We start from the raw sequence: 27,919 nt of genomic DNA, 5'->3' as shown, positions 1-27,919 counted from the left end.
TGTGGAGATCAGAATGGATGAGTAACTACGGCAGCTAGTGCACCATTCTGCAAGGCATGAAGCTAGACAAGAGAATGGAAAAATTTCCAAAACTCCACAAATTCACTATTTCTTCTGCTGCACGATTAGGAACAGCATCCTTTACAGCATGCTCAATTGTTTGTCTGAGCAAATTCATGAATGTATTCAATAATCAATATGAAAACAAATCTGCTGTGGAATTTGCAAACAACATCCACCATCGCATAATAGTTAAAAAAAGCAGAGTAAAATAACAACACAGCGTGGCCCTATAATCAATTATTTACTGCTTTAACGGTTTATGTCCAATTTTTTTTTGATGAATAATTTCCATGTTCCTGTCAAGGTTTATGCCATTATAAAGATATGCACTTCAACAGTAGTTGCAGGAAGTTTAGGCGTGAACTTTCGGTGACTTCTGCTTTCTCCTCGTTTTCATTTTGGAACACTGCTTCAAAGGGTGCTGTGATCAAAGCTGTCTGAGAGGCAGCATGGGGAAAAAAGCAAAAGAGGGAGAGAGGGAGCGAGAGGATGAGAGAGCCAGATAGAGAATAGGGAAAACCCCAACGCTCCCAAATATAAGCAGAGCTCGGTACTAACACGTCCATCTTTCCCTCCCAGCTGCCGAAACAAAGGCATTGGGGCTTATCAAACCCGGCTTTCCACCCCAACAGCATTCCACCAGACTGTTCTGACATCTCAATCATGCACTTTATTATTATTCTATTGCTTTCCTTCAGTGTCAGTCACAAGAGGATTACTCAGAGATGGGGTGGTTATATCATGACCTAGATAAGGCAACATCATAGAGCTGATTCTATTTGTTCCACATCCTTTCGTCACGGCACCACATTCAAAAGGATGCAGTGAAATGCAGGGGGAAGCTAATAGAGATGTCTTTTCAAATTCTATTAGAATCAGTGCAGATACTCTGCAAAAAATTAAAAAAAAATCCACCAGTCGCATGTAAAACTACACTAAACTGAGAAATTATGAAATTATTATAAATACTGGGTTTCTGCACATTGAATGTATGTAATTCATTCCTGTGCATGATATTTATCCTATTAGTGTTTATTTAATGGTGGGGAAGCATTAGGTCTTTGGGGGACACGATAGAAATCCAAAGGTACAATGCTTCCTCCATGACTACAAACTCCTGACCTTAAATTTAAGGGGAGGTAGAATAGGAAATGAGGGAATCAATAATGTCTTGGTTGTGTTTGAGCTACTGTGCCCCTCTTAGGTCCATTAAGGACTGTGTTTACTTGGGCCTCTAACTCAGCACAGGCAGACTACAACATATCTCATTCTCTGTGAACTTCCCATCTGCATATCAAAGCTGAGAGACCAGGCAGGGTAAACATACTCCCTGGCACCATCTGTTTCTGACAACGTAAAGCCAAGAGACAGCTTATAACCTTGGACAGTGCACTCAAAATTACCTACGATGCATTCTTGATAAATACACAAGTGATGTTCTTTGATGGACCTCTTCTTTGTAGGGTAACCTGCTGAGACTCGAATTTTAGTGGAGAAACTCAAGCTGGGGTCAAAAGATGAGTCACACAGTTTGAAATACCTCAACATGACCGTTTAATCCTTCCTATTTTTAGTTGCGTGGAGTCTATCATAAATTAAAACATCACGGGGAATCACTAAAACTATTTGTGGATGAGGCTAAATGTTTTATTGCCCCTGTGATTGAAACTAAGCACATCAGACCACTGATGTGTTGTGTGTTGATTTCATCATGCAATGCAAAAGGAGGCTGAGGCTTTATTTTCTTTATAAACCGGGAGATACCAAAGCAGACCTGGAGCATGAGGGGGATCCACTAGCGCTGCCATTAAATTGAAACCTAATCTATCATCATCACTGTTACAAGGTGTGGATGTGGAGTCATGTTTTCAAAGCGAAAAAGCTTTCAGTTCATCCAAATTAGCATCAGAATTACATGACGTGAAGAAAAATGATGAAACCTCTATAGTCGAATTGAGCACCAACATCTGTGAATGTGTCTGAGTGTTTTATGTGGAATGTTTCACAATGTTTTGCAGACATTTGCTGATGAAAAACGACTTCTGTTCAGGTACTTTTGTTGCCAAGGGTTTCTGACAGTGTTTCAATCATGTTTACTGACTGAGGAGTCAGAAAACAACGAGAACGTGACTAGAAATGTGAGAAACATCTCAACAAAATACACCACTTTTAAAATCACGCGTGTTGTCCAAAAACTAATCCGTTTTGGGGTTTTTTTCTAACCCATTTAGTCAGCAGTGCATCATTCTGTTTCATTTTATGTATTTGTTTGGCCATGATGGATAATTAGATTTGAAGAATAAAGAAGTATTACTGTTGACAGACTTTTGTATAATATAGACCTACTATATGTTTTTTCTTTAACTGTACTAGAGAGAGAGTGATTTTTTAAAAACTCATTTTTGTGAATAAATAATGTATTAACTACTTTCAGGGTGGAAGGATGATTTTACCCATTATAACAAAAAGTGTTTCTGAACAGGATTACCAACTAAATAGTCATCCTGAAAATGTTTTAGCTTAAGCTCCACCACTCAAACGTTTGGTGGAGTATACCACTTATTCAGTGAAACAGCAGTATAAAATAAACAACAAAAACAGGGGGAAAAACAAATATATTGCTTTTTTATCTTTATGCAAGTGTTGATTATCTCTTTTAAAATTTATGAAACACATATGCATTTCCATCATCATCTTTGATTTTCTTTTTAGGCAAGGCAAGGCAAATTTATTTATATAGCACAATTTAGTACAGAAACAATGCAAAGTGCTTTACATGATTAAAATATAGGAATAAAAGCAAGTAGGAATAGAATGTAGAAACAAAAAAGAACATTAAAAACAGTAAAACAGTTTAACTGGAACATTCAAAGGCAATTTTAAACAAAACACATTTTTAATCTTGATTTAAAAGAACTCAGGCTTTCAGCACTTTTACAGTTTTCTGGAAGTTTGTTCCAGATAAGCGGAGCATAGGAACTAAATGCTGCTTCTCCATGTTTAGTTCTGGTTCTAGGTATGCAGAGTAGGCTGGAGCCAGAAGACCTTAGTGGTCTGGATGGTTGATACACTGATAACAAGTGTGTGATGTATTTAGGTGCTAAGCCATTTAGGGATTTATAGACTAACAGAAGTATTTTAAAGTCTATTCTCTGAGATACAGAGAGCCAGTGTAAGGACTTTAGAACTGGGGTGATGTGCTCTACTTTCTTAGTCTTAGTGAGGACGCGGGCAGCAGCGTTCTGGATCAGCTGCAGCTGTATGGTCCACTTTTTAGGCAGACCTGTGAAAACACCGTTGTAGTAACCAATTCTACTAAAAATAAACGCATGGATTAGTTTTTTCCAGATCCTTCTGAGTCATTAGTCCTTTAATCCTGGAAATGTTCCTCTGGTGATAGAAAACCGACCTTGTAATTGTCTTTAGATGCTTTTGAAGGTTCAGGTCTGAGTCCATCACTACTCCCAGATTTCGGGCCTGATTGCTGTTTTTTAGCTGAAGTGACTGAAGCTGTGTGCTAACTTTTGATCTCTCCTCTATTGGTCCAAATATTATTACTTCAGTTTTGTTTTTATTCAATTGAAGAAAGTTTTGACACATCCAGGAATTGATTTCTTCTAGGCATTTACTCAGTGCCTGAACTGGTTTATACTCACCTGGTGACATGGTGATGTAGAGCTGTGTGTCGTCTGCATAGTTATGGTAGCTGATGTTGTTATTTTTTATTATCTGAGCTAGAGGGAGCATGTAAATATTGAATAGGAGGGGACCCAGGATGGACCCTTGGGGAACCCCACATGTGATTTTTGTTGTCTTTGATGTAAAGATACCTACTGATACATAAAAGTCCCTGTCCTTTAAGTAGGATTTAAACCAGTGGAGAGCTATACCAGAGAGGCCGACCCAGTTCTCCAGGCGTTCTAACAGGATGGAGTGATCGACAGTATCAAATGCTGCACTGAGATCCAATAGTAATTTGTGTAAGGGATCTCAACACCTCACTCTTCTTGATCCACTCAGTGGGGACTCTGGTTTGCATTCAGGGTCCACCAACTCCAGCTCTTTAGCCAGAGACATCTTGGTGGGTTCTTTCTGACATTAGAGACTGATTCTGGGGTCCACTCCTTGGTACCAACCCAACCACTTGAGATAACAACCTATTGTTATTAAAGAATAAATGCAGATTTATTTCATATTTCATCCTATTCCCTTTCACTTGTGGGCTTTGTGTATTTACTATCTTACTTTTAATGATTAAAAAAATATAACGGTCACTGTTATTGTTTGGGTATAGAAAGCAGAACTAATGCTTGTTTGTTCACACTCTGTTACAACAGCTCACCTGTTTCTTTCATACTAACAGGAGCAATCCCCTCAACACTACTGGCTCTGATTCTGAAGCTAAATCACATTTTGAAACAGGGCTGGGCCTTTATTTTATTGTTTTATCGTTATCTTGAAAAATTCCTTGTCGTGATAAGACTTTAGATTTATCTCGACAAATATAAAATCCAACTAGTGGTGTCTGAAAAACCCCTAATCTACCACTATTGTCAGGATTGTTATTTTTGCTATTTTCTCCACCGTTGGTTTATTGAGAGCGTTAATAAATATCAATACATTTAAAAAATTTAATTAAATACAGTTACTTTGTGCAGTTTGGTATTAAAAATCACACTTCATTGTGTAACTAGAGTCCTGATGAAACATATTTTGAGTTTTCTTTCAATATATGTTACATTTTTAATTGTTTTAAAGGACAGTGTTAGTGTTTGTTGGGCAATCATTGACATGCAGTCAAAGCCACACGGTTACCCAAAAAACACTGCATGAAGCTGTAGGTTCTCTTTTACTACTTTTATCGATATCACACCACTACCACAATACATTGGGACAAAGTTTAAAGTCCATATTGCTCATCCCTGTTTATAAAATGGTCATAACTCTCAGCACAAATTAAATCAACTCTCTTTACAAAGCCATCTGATAAACCCAGATCAGTTTCATGAATGTAGTGCTGAATCATCTAACATCTCAGGGCTCTATTGATATGGAACAGGACCATGATCTTCATTATGATATGATAATGAATAATCCTACCTGCCCACTCAGGACTTGTGGGCTCATGACTGGTACTTGGTGCTGTATGCTTCTGACTCTGAGGGACTACGAGACAAAAATTCCCAGTTATGTGGTGTTGCATCATACTATTATTTAAACTATATAACAATACATTATGCATCTTAACATTACAAAAGTCAATGAACATTTCAAAAGTCGATGAAAAGTCCAAGTTCAACATCTTTCCTTAGCAATTTCATTGTCCTAATTTGACGTTTCAGAGAAAGAGAGAGAGAGAGAGAGAGAGAGAGAGAGAGAGAGAGAGAGAGAGAGAACAACGGCCATGAGTCCAGCACTCCAGGAATTGTTCCGTTCCTTCCGATTAGCCACTCTGGGCTGCTTTACACAATGAACAGCCAACAATCCCCTGCCATCTCAATGCAATTAGTTTCCACCCGGGTTTTCCAGCCCTGCCTCTAACTGTGTTCCTCCAGTTTCTGATACTTGCACCTTAGTCTCCAGACATGTGTAAATATATATATATATATATATATATATATATATATATATATATATATATATATATATATATATCCCATTGACTATCCTCCATGGGAACAAGGATACATTTCTGTTCCTGTGGCCCCGTACATAAAGCAGGTGAAGAGAATAAATCAATGGGTTTGATATGTTTTATGAATTTAAACGTTAGGAGTGTCTCCCAAAATCTACAGGGATTTAAAGTTTCACTACTGATCACATGGTGTGGTTTTGACCACAATCCCCATCATAAAAGTAACCTAATCTGTGTGTGGAAAGCTTTTTTTAGCTGGATATTTTAGTGTGCTTTTTTAACTGGTAAGATATATCTACAAGATAAGGTGCTGTGGCTCACAGCAGCAGGAGCAATAGCTCCTGGCTTGTTATATGGAATTTTGGTTTTGTTCTTACACTGGTTTTACCATATTTCACTTGGAGACTGAAACTTAAAGAAGACATTTTGTGTCAGTTTTCCACAAGTTGACGCCATTTCTTGACGCACTAAAAAGATTATGCAAGCTTTTGGGAAAACTCTTCTCTAAACAATTTTTACTGCCCTTTTCCTTGTTTAGTTTTTTCCAGTGGTAGGCTTTGTTGCACAGCACTTATTAGACTTATCAGAACTCAGAAAGATAAGAACGTTGTAAATTTACCAAAGTTAGGAAAGTCCTTTTGGGTCACTTCCATACACTGACAAATTCCAAGATCACCAGTTCGAAAAGTTTTACATGACTGCAAGTCGTTCAGATGTAGCATCACTTGGCCATCGCTTAAAACCTGCGCCTCTCTGACAAAAGAAATTTGTTAGGGTTTCCAGTTACAGCCCAGGAACCACCAAATGTTAAGGCTGCAATGAATTGGAAGCTGCTGGAATACCAATGTGTTGACTGTATTCTCACGTCCGACCGGAGCTGTAAATGTGTATTTGCACGTATGTCGGTGAATCCCTGTCTTGAATTCCTCAATTATCATCCAAACTAACAGATGTCTGATTAATTGTTTATAACTGAGGCAGACTGGGAGAAAACAAAGTGACCCACACTAGTTTCTCTGGGTGTTAAATTCTTGCATCACATTTCCTGTCCAGTCGCTGACACGTTTGTTTGCTACTTTTGTAATTATCATGCCTCCCACACGCATACAGGGTTTTCTTATGCAAATCTCCCTCCCATAATATTCCCAGAAATTAAATAATAACTATTATCGCTTCACTTTTCATTGCTGAGTTAAGTTAGGTAAGATAGGAGTAAGTATATGTTATGACATTTTCCATCGTCTGATAAGTCTTAAAGAAAAAGGCAACAGAGACTAAAGCAGGAAGGCAAATGGAAGAGGAATTGTACTGAGAGGAAAGCCGGGGGGGGGGGGGGGGGGGGGCAAGAAAAAGTGAAAATGGAGCAAGAGCTAAATTGTATGAAATATTGAAAAGATAAGGAAAATTGATGGAGAAATAGAAATGGGAAGGTAAAACTGTAATCAGGGAATTCAAAAGCAAAGCTGTTTCTGGATGGGAAATAGAGAATACCACGCTAACCTGAATTAACGCAAGAGTATAAGGTTCAACTGTAAATATCTTAATGCTTCCACTAATTTACCTAAATAAAGTTCCATACTTTCTCTCCGGTTTTGAGATATTATATATATTATCCTATAATGAAAAGAAATGAGCTCCAGGCAGCCATCATTATTACTGTTCAAACTTGGTCTGTGGCTTTTGATCTTTCATTTATCATCATTGTTATTCAATCCTCATTTCAGTTTTTTGTTTTTTTTTTTGCTTCCTAGCGTATAATGAGGACAACACTTTAGTGTGCTTCGGTAAAGAAAGGGCTGAGTCAAAAGACAGAGGTTTAGATTTATGATAGTTAGAGACTGTGTGAGGTAAATTAAATCCTTGGTAAAAGCATCTGAAATGAGCCTCCCTGTACACAAGTTATAGGTGCTTTTAGACTTATGATGTCTTTAATTTAGTTTTTTTACTTAACAACATGTTAGCGAGCTGTGAATCTAAAATTTAACCATGCAATAGAAGGATATGCCAATTTAAATCAATTATATGGATTCATTACATAGAGTAAAATATTTAAAGTTTTCATCAATTGTATTTTTTTTTTACAATTATGGCTTACATATAATTAAACCCTAAAAATGAGTGTCTCATAAAATTATAAATCCAATAAATGAAAATATGTTAAAACAGCCTTCTGAATAAATGATCTTCATGGTTGGGGCTCCCTTTTGCATGAATTACTGCATCAGTGTGGCGTGGCATGGAGGTGATCAGCCTGTGGCGCTGATAAGGTGCAGTGGAAGCCTAGGTTGCTTCGATGTCAACAGCATTGTTGGATCTGGAGCCTCTCTTCTTCTTCTGGACATTGCCTCTATAGAGTCTCTATGGGGTTCAGGTCAGACGGGTTTCCTGGCCAATCAAGTACAGTTACACCATGGTCATGGAACCAGCTTTTGGTGCCTGTGCCAGTATGGGCCGGAGCCAAGTCCTGCTGGAGAATGAAATTAGTATCTCCATACAGCTTGTAAGCAGAATTAAGCGAGACGTGCTCTAAAATTTCCTGGTAGACTGCTGGGTTAACTGCAAACATCAGAAAACATAGTGGACTTTACCACTGAGAGATCTTTTTTCTCCTGTCTAACTGGTTCAGGAGCTGTTTGATACAAAGAATACAACATTTTTAGCCCAAGGGTAGGGTTCTTCTGTGCTGACTGCAGCCTCAGTTCACTTCCCCAATTTTCTTAAAGGTATGTTACTCAGGAATCCTCTCCAGGCTGCGGTTATCCCTGTTGCTGGTGAACCTTTCTTTAACCACACTTCTTCCTCTTATTCAACCTTCTATGAGTATGCATGTATAGAGCCTTCTGTGAACAACCAGCTCCTTTAGCAATGACCTTTTGACACTCAACCTCCTTCTGGAGGGTGCCAATTACTATTTTCCAGGCATCTGTCAGGTCAGCAGTCTTTCTCATGACTGTGTAGCCTACTGACCCAGACTGAGGGTAGTAGTAGTGTTATTTTAAATCCATTACTTGTTTATGATTTTATTTAACCAAAAACCCAACTAGGGACAAATGTTGCAAATTGTACTTTGGCTTTAAATGTTAAAGTGTATGGACTTTTTTTAATTCTTAAGGCTTCTTCTCAAACAAATAAATGCATTCACTTTAAAAAGAATGTGTAGGTGTTTTAAGTTAATTAGCTGATTAGGGTGTGACACCACAAGTTTCTGATATTTAACTGTTTGACAATATTCTAATTTTCTAAGACACAAAGTGTGGGTTTTCATAATCTGTAAACTGTAATTGATAAATTCACAAAAGTTAAAGACTTGGTATATTGCACTCAAAGTATAATGAATCTGATATGTGTGTTTTACTCTCTGAAATATTTTTTTCTGAGATTTTTTCTTTTTAACTTTTTTGCCAAATTCATATTTTTGGAGCCAAACTTGCATGCTAGCTTTGTGCCTTTAACTTACCGAGCCACTAAGTGGGTACTTGTCATCCATAGTACTTTACCGCTAGATACGAGGTGGGCTGATGGAGAAGTACTTATCTGAGGAGGTCTACCTTTTTCCTAATAGTCTTCTTTTGTATTTCTTCTCTCCAGCTTGTAAACCTGGCTACTTCAAGGCGTTTGCTGGGAACACTAAATGCTCCAAATGTCCTCAGCACAGCTCCAGCCATGACCAGGCAGCCACAATCTGTCACTGCAATAAAGGCTTCTACAGAGGTGTCAAAGACCCTTCCTCGATGGCCTGCACAAGTGAGTAGAAATTAACGGAAAAACTAATAATAAAAGAAACATTTGACGTTGCACCCATCTGTCAGACGGGAAACACTTTAGGCTTTATTTTAAACCACATTACTTTTGTGTCCAATAGTTGGAGAGACTGGCTTTGTGTGATACAGTTTTTTTTGCAACATGGCTTTGTGCTGTGCACCATGTTACAGGGGGATTAAAAATCACATGACCCTAAAACCATAGTTATTCTTATATATCCTATCATTTTAAACTGCTGTAAAAAAAAAAAAGGCACCACTGAGTATCAGCAAACTTAACGTGCCGGACAAAAGTCCTGCCTGTACATAACCCTACTTTACAAAAAAGTACAGAACGTCTTGTTAATGACAATGTAACAAGCAATGTTCTTGTAAAGGTTCTATGTTTTATTAGCAGCAAATAACTTTAATATTTGTAAATGATTGAGTTCCTATTATGCATGCTGTCATGTCTTATTATATAGTATAAAATGGTTGCATGCAACCATACCAGTTTTGCAAACCAAAACAATGTGTTGCAGCAGAAAAACATGGTCATTTACAGGCCAGTTGCAAAATCTGTTTTATATTTTCCGAAATTCAGTTTTTGTTTTCCCCTAGATTCAGCTTTTACGGTTTTTCTTCCTCTTACATCCACATTTAAAAATATAGCCTTAGTTTTCACCTAAAGAATGTTTAAGCAGTTATCAGATGGATGGAATTTCAATTATTTAATTTGAAATAATCATTAGAATTATTAGAAGTCACTACTTTTAATAAATATTGATGAATTTAAAAAAGTTAAAAGCTCTATCCTACATCCAATACCATTAAAAATTAAGTATTCAAAAATCTAAAGTTCAGCCATAACTGATTCATACCTCTCAGGGATTTAGTTTTAAATTGATATTTTAACTTTGTAACCATTTCTTTCTCTGACTGTACTAAAATATTAACATTCTGGAGTGACCTGACTAGAGTCCTAAGCTGTATCTTACTGAGAATCTGTGGACAAACCTAAACATTAGTCACAAAAAAGAAAAATAATCCATGTGTTTTGTTAATGGATGTATCTCACATATGTGTTTGACACAAAGAGACAGTGCTTTCATAAAAGATGAGTGATTCTCATATGCAACTCAAACTGCAAGTAATATGTTCCTCATTACTGTAATGATTATAAGTTACTAAACTCGTTCTCCAGTGACAAACTTTAGGACACCGTAAATTCTTGTAACTATTGGTTTGTTGAAAAATTACCTTCTCTTTGGACTGCTTTAATGGTATTATGTTGCTACGACAGTTTAATTAAACCATGCATTGTGGTACTGTTCGTTTTGGAGGAAAAGGACGCAAACGCATGCTGATGATGTATGCGTATGTTGTGTGACTCTGCCCTCATTTTCATCAGCAAAAATCCAAGGGCTCTAGTTAACTTCTATTTCTTCTCAAATGTTGAACAAACGTTGACGGCTAATCACCAGCTGTGACACATCCCTGCTTGCAACCTCCAGGGCTTCGCTTATATTCCTTACAACATAGTTTCAATAAAGTGTCAGGAGCATGTCTTAGAAATTTTGGGTTCATGTTGTCGTGACAGCTTCATGCAGTTGCTGCTGGTATTTTGGCTGATTTCAGTTATTTAATGGTGCCAGTCTCCACTTCTACCAGCACCTCAAGGTGCCCTGTTGGGTTGAGATCTGTGACTCTAGAGACCCTTGGATTACAGTAAACCAGCTTCAGATCATTTGAGCTTTATGACCTGGTATTACGCAGCGGGAAGTGACCATCAGTGGTGGCTGTGGCTTGATGGGTTGAGTAGTTGTCTTGTAATCGGAAAGTTGTTGGTTTGTTTCCAGCTTCCCCTTGTCACATGTCGATGTGCCCCTGGGCAAGGCACTTAACCACTGAGCCTACCGAGCTGCGTATCGGTGTATGAATGTCCTGTGGTGGTGAAACTGTGTTAAATTGGTGCTGCTAGAACATATCTACTACACCATGACACCAGCGACCTGAACTGTTGAGACATGGTCGGATCGACCCGAGCGGTTGAGTGTTTTTTGTTTTTTTTTTAGCTTTCTATCATATTGAAACATGCTGCCCACTCTTCTCTGACATAAACGGCGTATTGTTGCACAAAACAACACTTGATAGGTGTAACGGTACACAAATATTTCAATTTGGTCAGTACTTGAGTTAAGTCATGGTTTGGTACATTTTACCAAACGGTGGCTGGATGGATGATTGATTATGCAACTACATAACCATTAGAAAATCCATTTGGTGATATTAAGACAATCCAGCTGTTTTGAAAACCACTCTGGTCAGAGGGACTAATCCTGATCAGTGTGGCTCGGACTGGTTGTATTTCTGGACTTTAGCTAATATTTCTCCACTATTAGGGAGTTTTAAATTCAGATCAATATAGTCTCTTTTTTGGAACATTTCTTTTGTAAACCTGAGAGACGGTTGCTTGTGAAAATATAAACAGAACTGCACGTTTAGAAATACCTAAACCAGCTGATCTGAAAACAATGTTTAAAGTTATTTTATATCATGTTTCCTCCCCATTAGTGATCCTCTGTTTAAACAAGCTTTTTGACACGGTTAAGAATATAATTTTTATTACAGGTCTTTAAGTTTTCACAGTCACTGAGTTACGCTTTGTGGTATCCAATGGTTTCAAAACCAGTTATAAATGGACTCATTAACAAGGGGTTGAAATTTCAGACATTTGTCAGTGAGAAATTAACGAGTTGCCTGATGGAACAAAACATTTCAAACTCAGCAAAAGCCTACCACCCACACAACTTCACACAGACATTTAAAGACACGCTCACAACGCTCCACATTTTGTTGCCAAATGATATCATGGACAGCTTTGAAAACTAAAATAAAGATGAGGACTGGCTGATTATTATCTAGAAAAAAAGTAAGATTGAAACATATATTTATCATCAAACACCTACGCACTTATTTTAATTGCACATTATTTGCTAAAGAATTCAGTAATTGGCCCCTACCTTGTCATGTGAGGAGTATGTTTGGGATAAAGTATTTGTTTAATTAAAAGAAAGATGTGACAATTTCTAACTAAATTGCTATATTTTATTGTTTGCTTTTGCCTTCAGGGCCGCCGTCAGCTCCAAGAAATCTCGTCTCACTGATCAACGACACTGCTCTTTTCTTGCAATGGATGCCTCCCATCAACACGGGAGGAAGAAGCGACATCACCTACAACGTTCTGTGCCAACGATGTGATGGAGGTGACGGTATCGTGACCCAATGTGAGCCATGTGAACCAGATCTGAGATTTATCCCACGACCGCTCGGTATAACTGGCACCTCTGTGGCAATACTGGATTATGCGATTTATGCCAATTATACCTTCCATGTGGAGGCTGTGAATGGTGTCTCCGGACTGGGTGTGGCGCCAAGATCACTGGCAAACGTTACCGTCAACACGCACCAAGCTGGTGAGTAGCAGAGCTGTTGTAATTTACAACTTTTTCCACATGACGGATATAAGGATTTAATGAAAGAATCAAAAGGCAAACTTACGCAGGCACGAGGAGCAAAAAAGGGGTAGAGTGATGGACCATGAGGCAGAATAAAAGAAGAAACCAGCAATGAGCAGTGAAAACCAGGGAACTTGTATGCAGAGGGAGGTTTGGAGAAAGGCATGGCAGAAAAAGGTGAGATCAGTCAGGTGGAGATGAGGAACAACTGATGCTAATGAAGGCAGAGTAACCTAAGGGGAGGAGAGAAATGCAAGGTAGCTGAAGAGAGAAAAACACAAGGAAGGAATCTAACAGGGAATAATCACAAAATGAACACAAGAATGAACTAAGAATCTGATTCACAAGCAGATGAACTAAAATGGCAACAGCTAGAGAACAGAAACATAAAGAAACCCAAAAACTCAAACACCTAGGGTCATGCAGCTCCACAGTGAGACCAAACAAAGTAAGAGGATTACAGGCAATTAAAATAGCTCTAAAATTTGATCCACGGAAAGCCTTTCCTTCAGTCTTGCATAGCTGTGCATTCTTCTGATGTGCAGCAGCTAGCATGCTGTGTGCTTCAAACTAGAGCAGCATTCGATTCTCCAAGTGCCTGAAGATTCCCACCCCTAGTAATCGCCACGAAACAATTGGAGATTTATGCTGTTTTGATCTGATTTCCCAGTTTTTAATCGCTTTCTGGACTCCAGCATTGCAATGGGCAGAGCTATGTGTTTGCTGGACAGGTGGAAAAGTAACTTAGTGTTCACAAAAAAAAATTAAAAATCCTTGTTTTTAGTTCCAGAAAGTCATGCTCATTCACTTCATCAGCCCAGCTGCGACAGAGATGAATTTTTTGTTCATGAATTTGCAAAGGGTAACGTTAGGACTAAGAATGAAGCGGAGATGGGGAAGTGGTAATTGGCCTTAATTTGTCTGCAACAGTCTCAACGGGCTGTTCTGCCTGCCCAGCCATGCAGAGATGGATTAAAAAGGTTTCTAAATTTTCAGGCCAGCAAAGTTGCATAAGTTTCCAAGAGTTTTAATAGTTAAAACATATTTTAAATGGTAGCTTTTTATGTTCTTTATTTCACAAAGGGTTTAGTAGAAGGTAAATCCCCTGCACTAGTTATGCTTAGTTTTTACTCCGATGGGTTAACATTGATTTGACCTTTAACTGCTTTACAATTTATATAATATTTAATCTGTGCTTCATTATTTGATTCATACTTGAATAACGCTGTGTTTGCAACTTGAACTGATATGCTACTAAAACCACCGTGTTGCTTCCTGAGCACCCTGCCCCCTCCTGACCAACCTTGTAGTCCAAAATAACAAGTCAATGTGTGAAACACACTCGTGACCCTTGAAGAGCTGACAGAGCCTCTCTGAGCTGAACCTAATTTTAATTAGCAGAACCCGACTGACCCAAGGTTTGCTGAGCCACAAGTTCACAAGGGATCATTGTCATGAGCTTGAATTAGCAAAAATAAAACACCTGAAGTTTAACCTTAGACTGAAATTTCAGGGACAGGGATACCGAAGGAATCGCTGATTAAGCAGGTCAATATGAAGGTGGGTTAATAGACTATTCCAGGGTGTTACATTAATATATATATATTTGTGAATATTTTTCCCCCATTTCCCTGTTTAACATGAGATAGGGTCTAATCAATTCTCCATTTGTACTGAAAATTAATATAATACATATGTAACAGCGCCTTTTGTTGTCTAGCAACAACTCCTTTTTATTCCTTTTATTAATTTCTTGATAAAACAGCTTACAAAGGATGCCAAATGTTTCCAATGGTTAAACCTGAGCCAACACTTTTCATATTATTAACAAGTGTTAGACTGTTGGTCCAGGTTTAAAATATGGAGCATCTGATGGAAAATGTGCCTCTTTGGAAGCATACACTTTACCATGCGCCATGTCTAGTGAGTTTCTTTCCGCAGAAAGTTTTTAATCCGTCTTTATAGTGTTAAATAGTTACATTTGATATGATTGTCCTGACTTATAAAGTGTTAATGATGGAACTGATTATAAGCTCCAGCCAACATTAGAAACCACCCACTGAATGTGTTATTTTTCCAATGAGGAAGACTCACACCACAGTGAGACTCTGGTGTGGCCAAATCATTTTTCAAACTCACACACTGTAATTTCTTCTCTCATATGCTGCAAGAAGCTTGCTATGAATAATAAATGCCTAAAGAACATCCACCTTTTTTTAACATTGATCCATTCATTAGGCTTTTATTATGCAGCTGCTGGTAGCATTGGGGTCTCTAAGGTCCTCTCAGGTCCTGCTTGATGAAGTCAATGCCTGGTCTATCTATATCCTCCTGAGACCCAGAGAAAAAAAAGTTTTTGAATTTGTTTTTTTTTTTACAGTACATGACTCTTTGGAGTGAAAAAACATAACTACAATTGAAAAAATTTCAAAACATGTTTTTATTTATTTTTTAGAGTATGTCCTTTGGAGAGGACATCGGGACGCCCTTGTGGCAAATATGAACACATTTCGAGGCATACATTTACCTCTGAACTCTGACAATCTTTGGTGCTGTAAATTTCAAAAGGCCACATCATTTAAGCCAGTGATTCAGATTTCCAGGCACCTCATTCAACTTATCAAAAGCCAGCTGATTAGTGTAGTTTAATCAGGTGTGTTAGTTCTGTGTTGGTTTGTGGTAGTCCATAAAGCAGTTCTTCTTCTTTGAGATGCAGAGGTACATGTTGCATTTCATGCACTTTATGTAGGTTTTTCCAGTGCACCCTTCTGCTCTGCACCTGGAAGTATTAGGATTGTCCATCATCTGTGGCAAATGGACAGCTACTGGACAGCAACTATTGGCACTCTTGTTTTTTTGGCCCAGTACATTTAGATTTTTGGGTAACCAAGGCATGCCATGTACACCGAGACTCCAAAGAAGGTCTTAATCTCCTCAGGTGTTGTATTCAGACTTGAGCCTGACACCTGAATATGTCTCTGGTTTGTGCAAAAGGACATGTCTTCAAAAACTTTGTTGTCAATGTACTGCTCAAAGTATTTTGATGGTGGCCAGTCTACACGGTTTGGGGCAGTACAGACAACCTCTCCGGAGTCTTCCAGCACAGGCAGGAATCAAGAGACAGACAAATACGTTAAATAATTATATCCTCTAAAAGTGATAGTTCATCCAAAAAATACTCTTATCTGTCTAAGCTTATCTACTCTTGTCTCAGAAGCCTACGTGTTAGTTTTGGTCCAAAGTGGGCGACGGGCCCTTGCATCCTCAACTTCACTCTCCTCTTCCTCACTTGATGCCTCATCCTCTGAACTCCCGACCTCAAAATCACAGACAATCTGTCCCTCTTGGTCCTCCTCATCTGACAAATCTATGTCTGAGTCTCCATCAGTAATCCTGTTTAGGCTTTTCTCTGCCTCAGTCAGTGAGCTGACTTCTATTAAAACAGGTTAAAAAATAAAAAGCAAATCCTGATGTCCTCTATGGAGGACACACATAAACAGGTAATGTTTTATGCCAACAAATAATTAAACTGCTCTGAAAATTCACCTAACTATTCCTTAGATGTTCATTTACTAGATGCAATCTGAATATTAAACTCACAAAGTTCATAATTAGAAAATAATATACTTACCTTTCTTCTTTCGATAAAATGTGCTCACAGGGATGGCAGCCATTTTGAAGAATCAGGAAGAAAATTTTAGAAAAGCCCCACCCCCACACATGTCATATCATTGGAAAGCCCAGGATGTCCTCTCTAAGGGCCAACAGGATTTAACACAGTGGCATGTATGGTTTCAGAGTTATAAACAAAAAACCTATGTCCTCCACAGAGGACAAAAATGTATTGCTGGGTCTCAGGAGGATATATATATAATATATATATATATATATATATATATATATATATATATATATATATATATCTATATTAGATATATATATAGTTAGATAGGTATATATATAATATATATGGTTATATATATATATTTAATATACATATAGTCTCTATATAGATATATATATATATGATATATATATAGATATATATATATTATATATTATATTTCTGTACTATATGTTGTTTTGTGTGTGTGTTTTATAAGTTTTGCTGCAATGTTTTATCCTTTAACTATATTTAGACAACGTTTGTTGTCATGCAAGATGTAATTTAAAGCAGTAGTTGCACTCTTTATTCTATCCCTACATTAAAAACTGAACTTTTCATTCAACTATGCTCCTCAATATAGTTGACCTTATCTGTACCTTTTTCATTTTGTCACCATTTAATATAAATATCTATCGAGTCCATCATATTTCACTAACTCAATGATGTTACAAATATACTTAATTTCATACAGAGTGAAAATGATTTATTTGCATTTCTTGACACTTTGGTTTAGTTAAGTTTGCTTTACTTTTCTTCACTTTACATCAATGTAGTTTTCCGACAGCTTTGACAGGTAATATTCAAACAACTGACACCTCTTTTGTCTCAAAAGAGAGAAATCTCCTGTCATTCTGCAGGAACAGTCGGCTTATTCAGAAAGTTCATCTCCCGAACGCAGGTCTGACAGCGTCCAAAACAAAACAAACAAAAAACAAAAACATGCTGTGAGTTTATTTCAGTCAAATTTAATCCTGTTTTTTCCCCCCCAATCCATTCTAATACAATACTGCAGTCCAAAACAATCCGAGCTATAATCAAATTCATTTCATCATTGCCAGTTTCAATATATCAGCAGTTATAAAACCCCAGTTTGTAAAATAGTTGTGTAGCTGGAGAAAGCAACAGAGTCCTCTTCAACTTTACTTTCAGCTTTAAGCACATGTGGAGAGTAAAACTTTGATAACAGGAAAGGACTGACAGTCTTCCCAGTTGCCTAAAAACAACACGGTATGGATTTTTTTTATATATATCTTTTTCCTGGTCACATTCGCTTTCTGAGTATTAGTTGAAATGTAGATAACAAGCCCAGTGAACTGAATTTATTTGGACCACCTCAACCTGACCTTTAATGTCTGTTTTCTGGGTAATTTTGGACAAGCCATATAGGCTAAAACAATCCAGGTTACAACTTATATTTCTGATCTAAATAATAACCGTCACTGGGCAACCCTAGATGGAGTTTGTTGGGTTTTTTAGTGGTTTATATTTTCACTATTTGGGTGTCCTTGGTTTGGTTTTCATAACTGAAATTTACAAATGCTGCAAATGTACTTTGCAGCATTTGTACTTCTAAATATTCTAAATGTGTTCTTTGGGTTACTTTTGGCTCAGATTTGATTTGTGTTTGTGTCTGGCACTATATGATCATGATCTGGAAAGAATCAACTTGATTTTAGTTTAATTCTGTAAAGTCATGTGAAATAGAACGTGTTATGAATTTGCACAATGTACAGTATGTTAATGAACTGAATCACATTTCATTTAAAATTCACTAACACCTTACTTAAACAGCCCACAATGTTTTAATAGCAGATGTATTTACATCTGGTTCCGTCACCATCACATTTATGAATAAAAAATCCAAGGCATGCACTTTGTTGTGTGTGCAAAGGATTGTCTCTTTTTTATCCCCCTCCAAACATTACAATACCACATGGTAAACAATAAGATGCAACTACTGTTTCAAAAATGCTAAAGTAGGAATGTCCTGATGTTTTTCAGTAATCCAGGTAGAAAAAAAAAATCAATGTCAATGTTTCGTCCCCTGACACAATAATAACCAAATGTTTCAGCAAAAGGCCAGTGATTCTTTCCCCCCACTTTATATATATATATATATATATATATATATATATATATATATATATATATATATATATATATATATATATATATATATATTGCTATGATGCCATTTGAGTGTTTACTAGTGAGACATGCCCTATAGTCATGTGCATACACTATATGTAAATCTCACAAGGTTTTTAAATAGCTCAGTTTGAACTTTACGTATATAAAATCCCAGATGGCCAATTACACCATTTTATTATTTATTAACTACATTTGAACACCAATCTTAAAAAATAGAAACAATCTACATGCACCATAAAAACTTAATTTAAAAACCAAATACATAAAGTATAAAGGGCAGTAGTTTTATTTTCCCAGGATTCCATGTTAGTGAATGTACGTTGTTACACAAGTGACACTGCAGCACAGGCGGGTTGGCTGTTACACCATTAGACGGTTCTTACTGGCAGTGAAAATTCATATAGAAAAAAATTATTTAGCCTTAGGAAATATGTAGTTTATGTTTGCGAATATAAAAACCTGATCTTCTAATCTTTCTCCAATAATGTATTGTCTTTTTAGCGCAATCTGTGTTTCTTCAACTGTATCTATACATATAGTCAAACAGTGAAAGTAATAGGTTTTACTTTCACTGTTTGACTAAGGGTTTTCAGCTAATGTACGGTGCAGTGGTGCTGAGATAAAAACACACTTTGTCAGTTATATCACAGCCTAATGCATCTCTACCTAATTGCCTTCTAATACACAGTGAGCAAAATTGTATAAAGATCTTATTTTTAGAATTGATAGGTATTCTGAAAAACTGCCATCTTTCCATAAAAGCTAGATGTCAGTCGGGTGTGTGTGTGTGTGTGTGTGTGTGTGTGTGTGTGTGTGTGTGTGTGTGTGTGTGTGTGTGTGTGTGTGTGTGTCACTGCATTCCAGTCTCTCTGGCAAAAGCTGCTAGACTGATGGGAGGATGTCAGAATGCAAAGTAATCTCCACAGAGGAGAAGAGGCAGCCTGTGGGGATGTTCCTATTAGGATGTTTAGGACGGATTAAGTTGTCAAATTGCTTTTCCTCAGTAAACCTACAGTAGGAATGCACAACAGGGCACATGTGTAAACAAACCATCAAACGGATTCATAAAAATGTGACTTTTGCACATACCTAAACGTGCATTTGTTTAACAATGGTTTTGTCTGGGTTTCCTGGCATTTTCTAAAGTACAGATTCATGTGCTTCCTTTGAGTCTAAAGGCAAACTGTGCATACATATCGATGTCTAAACCTGGTTAAGATGACCTGCTCATATTCACCACAACTCTATATTTACATTGTTTATTTTAAGTAACTAAAACTTAAAACTGCATATATTGTAGGCTTTATTTTAAAACAAATGTCTACAATCAATCATAAAAAGATTCACAACTTATTAGTTTGTGTTTTGTAGTTTTATAAGACCATTGTCTTATTCAGGTGTTGATTTCCAACAGATCGTCAGAGCTACTTGTTCAACCTTGGCTGCATAACTAATGTCATAGTCTGCCAAGATGCTGGTTAGCCGATGATCGTCAGCCGCCATTCCAACATTTCTAATAGCGGCAACACAGAGCTGAGAGAGCTGGATGATCTCTCTATTTATGAAGACTGAGCTGTACTCTGCCCAGAACATGCTGCGGGCTAGTTGTTGCTCAGCAGAGCATTTGTCACTGAAGATTCCTCCCACTTAGTTCACTGCAGCACTCTTTGAAGAAGCACAGACAAGCGAGTGCAAATTAGTGCAAGAGGTTTGCCACACAGATCAGAACTGAGCGGCACAAACAGGACTCCACCGATATAAACTCCTTCAGTGTGAAGAAGGTGTCAGAAAAAAATACGACGAGGCTTGTTGTGCATGTGTTTTGCTCTCATATCTCCAAACAACATCCAGTGCAACCAATTAATTTTATAACGCACAGAAATAGTAAAGATGTACAATGCAGGCCTCAGAGTTTTTATTTTATTTTATTTTTTCTTTTAGAAAACGTTAGCGAACAAACAGCACCATGAAGACCAAGGAAAACACCAGACAAAACAGGGGTAATGTTGTAGAAACATTTAAAGCAGGCCGTAGTTGAAACAAATAACGTCCTGACCTTCCAGCAAATCTTAGAGCACTATTTAGTCCATCCAGAGCATTAATCAGAGGGCTGACTGACTCTGGAGGAGCTACAGAGATCCACAGCTCAGGTGGGGGAATGTGTTGACAGGAGGACAGCTATTAGTCTGTCCTCAAGCCTCTAAGCCTCGGTTGTTGGACAGCAAGCCTGTTAGATGCTGCAAAAGGCTTGAAAATAGCAGCACCATAATTACTAAACATAATGCTAGACATACGACCAAATTCTTCAGATCAAAGTGTGTTCACATGCTAGAGTGACCCAGTTATAGTCCTGACCTGTATCTAATAGAGAAGCAACAGAAACGCTTGAACATTGATGCTTATAGATAGCGTCCATTCAATAACCGAGCTTCAGCTATGATGCAAAGAAGCATAGTTGAAAGATTTCAGTTTAGAACAGCTGCTAATCCCTCTGTAGCGGGCAAATTGGCGACTTTGATACGGGTGACTTGGGTTTGAATCCCGACTGTGTCAGAAAGGGCATCCGATGTAAAGACTCTAACGAGCCTGTGTGCAAGTAGTAAAGGCTTGCTGTGCCCATCACTGAATAAGGGAGCTGCTAAATATGTCAAAATCAAATATTTTTCATTTTACCATGCTGTGGTTTATTACTATAAATCCCAAGAAAATACATTACTACTGGGGTATGAACACTGAATGTGTCTATGATTTACAAAATAACAAAACGGTTGTTTCTTAAACTAAGTGTACTTTGATGAAATTCAAATTGCATTCAAATGGAAACGGAAACTTCCAAGTACGGTTACTGGAATGAATCATTAATGTTTTATACACTGTCAGTAGTCTTCGGGTGATTTACTTTGAAGCATTATTCCTTTGAAATAAATCTTTATACTGCAAATATCTGACAATAGGAAAGGAAATACCAACATTTAGTGTGCATATTTTACTCACACATGAATCTTTCATTCATCAACAATTCAAAAATGTCTGTTAAACTGTCAAAACACTGAGGATCGCAGATTCAGGAATAGATGGTTTTAAGCCAAAACAAATTTAGTTTTGCTGGACCAAGACAAAAATGGCCCCTAGGGATTGAAGACGTCTGGAATGGACCCACACAACTTTGATATTTCTTATTATATTGAAAAAATAAACATAAAATAAAAAATCGCAATCTTTTGTAAGTATTAAAAAAGGTGGTCACATTGCGTGCTCCTCCACTGAAAGCTATTTGCCCCATGAGAGTTTTATTATTATTACTATTTTTGTCTCAAACCATCAAACTACTTTTCATATCAGAGAAGGATAGTCCAGACTAAATACAAAATTCAGTCAAGTTATCTCATTTCTTTAGGGGAGAAAAAGCATCCAACCAACTTGGCCTTTTATGAAATTGCACGCAAACTTAATAACTGGTTTTGCCACCTTGATGGCCAAAGGTGCTAGAAGTGGATAGCGGCCAATTAGTCTTCTAAATCTCCCAGGAGAGATTTTCTTTTTCACTCCTATTTGCAGTGAGGAAGGAGGGTGTTCTGGTGGTGATTCTGATGCGGGTTTTTTTTTTTTTTTTTTTAATTCTGTTAGGCAATACACGGTAGGTTTATATAACGGCATTCACACACAGGGCAATCTAAAGTGCTTTACTGGAGAAAGGAAAGCCAAAAGGTAAAGTATAAGCAGAGAACTGTGGCATAAAAGACACAGATGTTAAAAATACAGATATAAAAGAAGAATAAAATAAATCTTTTTTTTGTTAGATTCTTCGATCAAAAGCTCCTGTAAGCAAATACTTTTGCTGTGTTGATTTGATGGGACCAGCAGTTGCTGTCTGGACATCTCAGTTTTTCAGGGCGTTTACTCCTGATGTGAGGAGGATAGAAGCTAAATGTGTCCTTGCTTTATTTAGTCCTGAACCTGGGAACACTGAGAAAAGGTGGTCTCTGAAGCGCTGAAAGATCTACTTGGTTCATACGTGACAAGCAACTCAGAAATGTATTTCAACCCATTGCCCTTGAGGGCAATACACAAATGGCAGAATTATTATTTGATTAACAGGGAGCCAGCGCAGTGATTTAAGAACCAGTGTGATGTGGGTCAATTTTCCTTGAGTCGGTTAGATCTATGGCAGCAGCATTTTGGAGCTACAGCTTCCTGAAATAATAATTTACAAACTCCACTGAAGAAACCATCACAATAATCCTAGCAATTGAATTGGTAAATTTGTTTTATGACAGATGTTATGTCATGTACATGTTCAAAACTTTCTTCACACTTTCTTCCCACCAGTCTACATAATGAGTTACCAAAGGTCTTGGGGAATCATCATGATGTTTTAGTAAATGTGCGACACAAGAGCCATTTTTGCTCAGTCTCTTTCTTGTTGTTGAGTCGTTAACTCTGACATAAATTGAAACAGGTGAAGAGTACAATGTTTCAAAGGTTAATGGAGGTTCTCTCTGAAGAGTCATCGTGCACGTTTTAAGTGATACTGGTTGTGTGTCCAGTCCTAGGAAGGTTCTCCGCTGTTCCACGTCTTCAACATGATTTAATGATGACTTTCTCTGTAATTAACTGGAGTCGCAAATCCTTAGCAATGGCTTTGTAACTCTGACTAATGTCTGAGACTTTACTTCCCATCTGCTTTAACTCTTCTTCACTTTCTTTGAAACAGGGTATTATGTGTTACTTTTCTAGAAACAAAGAGGTTCTATTCAACAGAGTTCTTGATTTTAAAGGTCGGGCAATTCTTCAGGTCTTTATTTGGCTAGCAAAACTGATCTTAGCTTTCTAAAACACAGGACAAGTAGAGACATGTAGTTGCTTTTTCAAACTCTGTTAGATTTGCTGGATTTGGTAGAAGTTTCTCATGTAACTGTTGTAAATAAAAAAAAAAATGTTTTGTGCCAATCCGGGTTATCTCTTTCTGATAGCATCATATGTTTGAATATATGAAAAGTTTACGTGTGACAAAGCCGCCAAAACAAAACAAATCTCTGCAGGGGGCAAATATTTTTTTCAGACAATTTAGGCATGATAGTAGCATAGACTGTGGCGTTTCTGCATTTGGAGCCAGTGGATCCTGGCCCCACCAGATGTTGCTGTAGAGCTCTATGTTCTCAATAATCAGTGGGACATGATCGTTCTTTATAGAGCAATATTATAAAATAGTAAAAAAAAAGACAGATTCCCTTACGTATAATATTCTGTCATAAACATCTGTGTCTATATATCTAAGACTGCCAGAAAACTGACAAGCTCAGTAGGCTAAATCCTCTTGAAGCACCTTGATATTGGGGCCAGCCAACCAACGTTTGTTTAAATAATTAACATCTGAAATTACAGTGGGCATGCCCAACATGCTCTCAGTAGCTGTGGGGCACAAATTCTGTGGTCCCAAGCTTGGATTGTCCAATCAAAATACTCAAAATGCGCATGCTACATTTATGTTCAACATACGACCATCTAGGCTAGGCAAATTTATCTATATAGCACATTTCAGTACAAGTCAATGCAAAGTGCTTTACGTGATTAAAACATTGAAAAATAAGAACAGAATAAAAGCAAGTAATAAAAACAGTTGGAATAAAAAGTAGGAAAATTTAAACAAAATTTAAACTAAAAGCAAATATTAATCTAATCTTGGTTGTCAATGCTCACTCATTCAATGATTTATGTGAAACTTTTCTGTTCAATAAATTAACAATATGAGTGAGCCTTTATTTGTAATTATAGGTATAAAATGTAGTTACATTTAGCTTATATAAAAATGGTTGGTTTATGCTAATTTATCAGTTTAATAAAAAAAAAGCCAGGTTGTATGCATCACGTAAAAATTAGTTGCTGCTAATAGGTGTTGAGTTTTTGTGCCCCACTTAACTTATTATGCTAGAGAAACAACTGAGCATAGAGATAAAGTTGAGTTTTTTCTGCAGCTCTTATTCAACCCCAGACCTAACTCTGCAGAAAATAATGAATTAAACATGTTGTGTGCAGTGAATGTTTTGTTTTTTTAGAAGAACCCACTGAAATTGGACCTTAAGTGTACATAAGCACACAGTAGAGCCTACTTGTTATTGTGTATTAAACTAAAGCTAAACCAAAATACAGATGCTATGAATAAAGCAAGTAGCTCTTTTGCTGCCTCCAGATGATTTAAATTGCTGAGTGGCAGCCAAGTTGTGCAATTAAAAGTCATTAATGTATCATTAGCAGCTGTGAATCACTCTACAGCCAGACAGCCTCATTCACAAAGGAAAGCATCCTGTAAAGTTGTGACTCTTTCTAGGAGTGGATGTCCCAGCAAATTCACCTCAAATTCATACTGTGAAATCCTGAAGAAATGGCAAAACACTCAAAAGCTTCCTCTCACACTCTGCAGGCCCCAGTGAGCGCAATAAAGGTTAAAGTTCACAGCTGGAGATTTAGAAAAAGGTTGAAAAAAATGACAGTTTCTTTGGAAGAGTTGCCAGGAAAAAGCTTTGCCGATTTAAAATAATGTGGCAGCTCTGCTTGAGCTGTGAGAGAAAGAAAAGTGACAGATGTAACGCCAGGAAATGCACATTGCCATGTTTGGTGACAGGCAAATTAAGCATATCTAGCTGATACATAGAACCAGTCAGTAAGCATGGTGGCAGAGGGGTCAAGATTTGGGCTTCTGTTTCAGCCACGGGATGTAAAATATGCTAGAGTCAAAATTTCGGCGACTTTTTTGAAGAACTAGGCTAAATCCTTTCCAGAAAACAGTGAAAGAATGTTTAAAGAAGAATGGCAATGTGTGAGATTAATTAATTCACACTAAAAACCAAGCAGATTTTGCTTTTCTTGTTTTGTTTTTTTTTTGTATTTAATAAGCAAAGACTGTGTCGAATTTGCTCACATTTACTCACACACCTACGGTTAGGTTTATATAATTTCAGAACCTGGTGAAAACCCGATCAGTTTTTTTACACAAACTCTGGAAATGGTAAAGTGTGACTGCACATGCACGATGCATCTCACCAAATCTCACCAAATTGTCTTAACCTGTAAACCCCTGCTGCTCCCATTCGTATGATCAGTTCTTTTGTGGAACAACTGGCCTTATGGATGTTTCCCACTGTTGTGGTGTCCTGATTCAGTTGAGGATTCTCACTCTTTGCTCTTTCCCTTTTCCCTTCAGTTGATTCTCCCCTGTTTTCACCCCCCTTGCTCTGGGAGAAAAAAAAATCTGTCTTCTATTTTTATGCTCAGATGCTGGGGAGATGCAACCTCATGGGATTTTTTGCAGCTTTCCCTGTTCCCTCATTCGCTCTCTCCTCTTTGCATCCTTTTCTTCATGTTCTTGAGCATCTGCTAAGGGTTAACCCATTTTTACATGTTTTCAGATTTTCTATGGCATTGGGCTGTGGGTTCTGTAAATAAATCAAAGTTGTTTTCTTAGAGTACCCCATACATAGATGGAGCCGATTGATTTTTGGCAAACTAAAATAGGCTATTGCATAAGCGTGCTGGGGGTTGTTTAAATGTTTGTTTTTTTTCAAATCTGGATGCATAAAAAAAAGGATTATTCTGTTAGTTTTCTACCTAAAAAATATACACTGCAAAAAGCATGCTAAGAAATCTTGTTTAGTAATGTGACTCTGAGGAAAACTTCTGTCCCTTAAGCGGTTTAAGTAAAAATATATGTCTTTTGCCCCAGTTACACCTACCAAGAAATAATTAGAATGCTGATTCAAAGTTTCTGGGCACTATTTAGTTTAAGCCATTTTTAACAGATCCTCTCCCAATCAGAAGAATTAATCTTTTATTATTCCATGCCAGAAATCCTTAAAACCCAGGCATTATGCTTCTCCATCACGGACACTGACAAGCTGTCACCGTGTAAAGAAAATCCTTCAATCTGCATGTGGATGTTCTGCCTCTGTGGGTAAAAGTTAACCCTTTGCATGGCCTGCTAAGGTTTTTTTATCTTCTTTGCAATGCAGAAGCAGAAGCATTCCGTTTATCATTTGCAAGAACGGAGCAAATATAAAATAGATCTAGAGGATTTTTTTTTTTATGTAACCCAAAGCCATGAAAACATCTATTGTAAACTGATTTTGCTTGCCTTTGAACCGATGTTCCTAAAACAAAGTTGTTTAATTATTTGTTATCGTTTTTCCGATAATAGCTGCAACGTTAGTTAGGATTTGATGCTTAGTTTGAATCTTCCACTCATTGCTCAGTTGAAACCCGTTTATTACAAACACTGTTAGAATACATGGCCTTCTTTTTGTTTCTTACATTCAAACTAAATATTCCCTATTTTAGGTCTGTGCAGATGGCCAACATTATTTGTTTGCTGAATGCCAAAATGAGATATGTATATTTTTTTAAGAATTTAGCTTTTTACTTTCCAAATTCTCAGGTTTCTTCGTATTTGGTGGAATTGCCTTTAAAGATCTATAACTTAGTTCAAACCATTTGGGTATCCTTCCACAATCCCAGTAGTTCGTTTTGGACTCTGACAGAACTGCCGCTGCTGAGTCATGTCTGTAGGCGCTTTGGTTGGGCTTTGTGATGGTCGCTCCCAAACATTGAAACTAATGTGGCTGTATGTATGGTTGTCTATTTGGAAGGCTGACATGTTCCCAAACATTAACGTCCTGCTTGATGTCTCAAGATGCTGTTTCAATATGTCTAACTTATGTTCTTTCATCTTGACGCCATCTGTTTATTGAACCACTACAATCGTTCTTGCAGAGAAAAAAAAAACACCCCCAAAACAGAATGCTACCAAACTCATTCTTCTTAAGTTGGAACCTTTTCTCAGGGTTACAAGCTCCTAAATCAAAGTAGTTATTTGTCCTTGAATACATTTGTAAACTTTAATCTAGCTTATTAGCCGTTACTCTTTTGGAGTAATTGTAGTGACAAACTGCAAATATAAATAATTTTTGTAACCTAATTGACTTATAATAGTTAAAGCTGAGTCTGTTTTAATGTCAGACAGTGAGGGGAAAAGCATTTGTTTCCTTTTGTTATAGATTAAATGTAGAAATATGATTTTAACTGTATAAAACCAAACTTGTATCAAAAGTCAGAATTTTTCTGTGCTTATGTGAAAAAAAACATATTTTTGCAA

General features: G+C 37.3%; 1 protein-coding gene across 1 annotated transcript in view; it reads left to right on the top strand.

Annotated features, from left to right (window-relative positions):
* The window catches only part of LOC105916349 (ephrin type-A receptor 6), a gene marked incomplete at its 5' end in the record, with an annotated part of 54,526 nt that overhangs the window by 8,010 nt on the left and 18,597 nt on the right, over positions 1-27,919 (top strand). The window contains 2 exon segments of the mRNA XM_036136153.1: positions 9,287-9,442; positions 12,570-12,914. Coding sequence (XP_035992046.1) covers positions 9,287-9,442; positions 12,570-12,914 — 501 coding nt within the window.

This window comes from Fundulus heteroclitus, chromosome 4 (genome assembly GCF_011125445.2).
Source record: "Fundulus heteroclitus isolate FHET01 chromosome 4, MU-UCD_Fhet_4.1, whole genome shotgun sequence".
NCBI classification, from domain to species: Eukaryota; Metazoa; Chordata; class Actinopteri; order Cyprinodontiformes; family Fundulidae; genus Fundulus; species Fundulus heteroclitus.
This window is presented reverse-complemented; position numbering and strand designations above follow the sequence as displayed.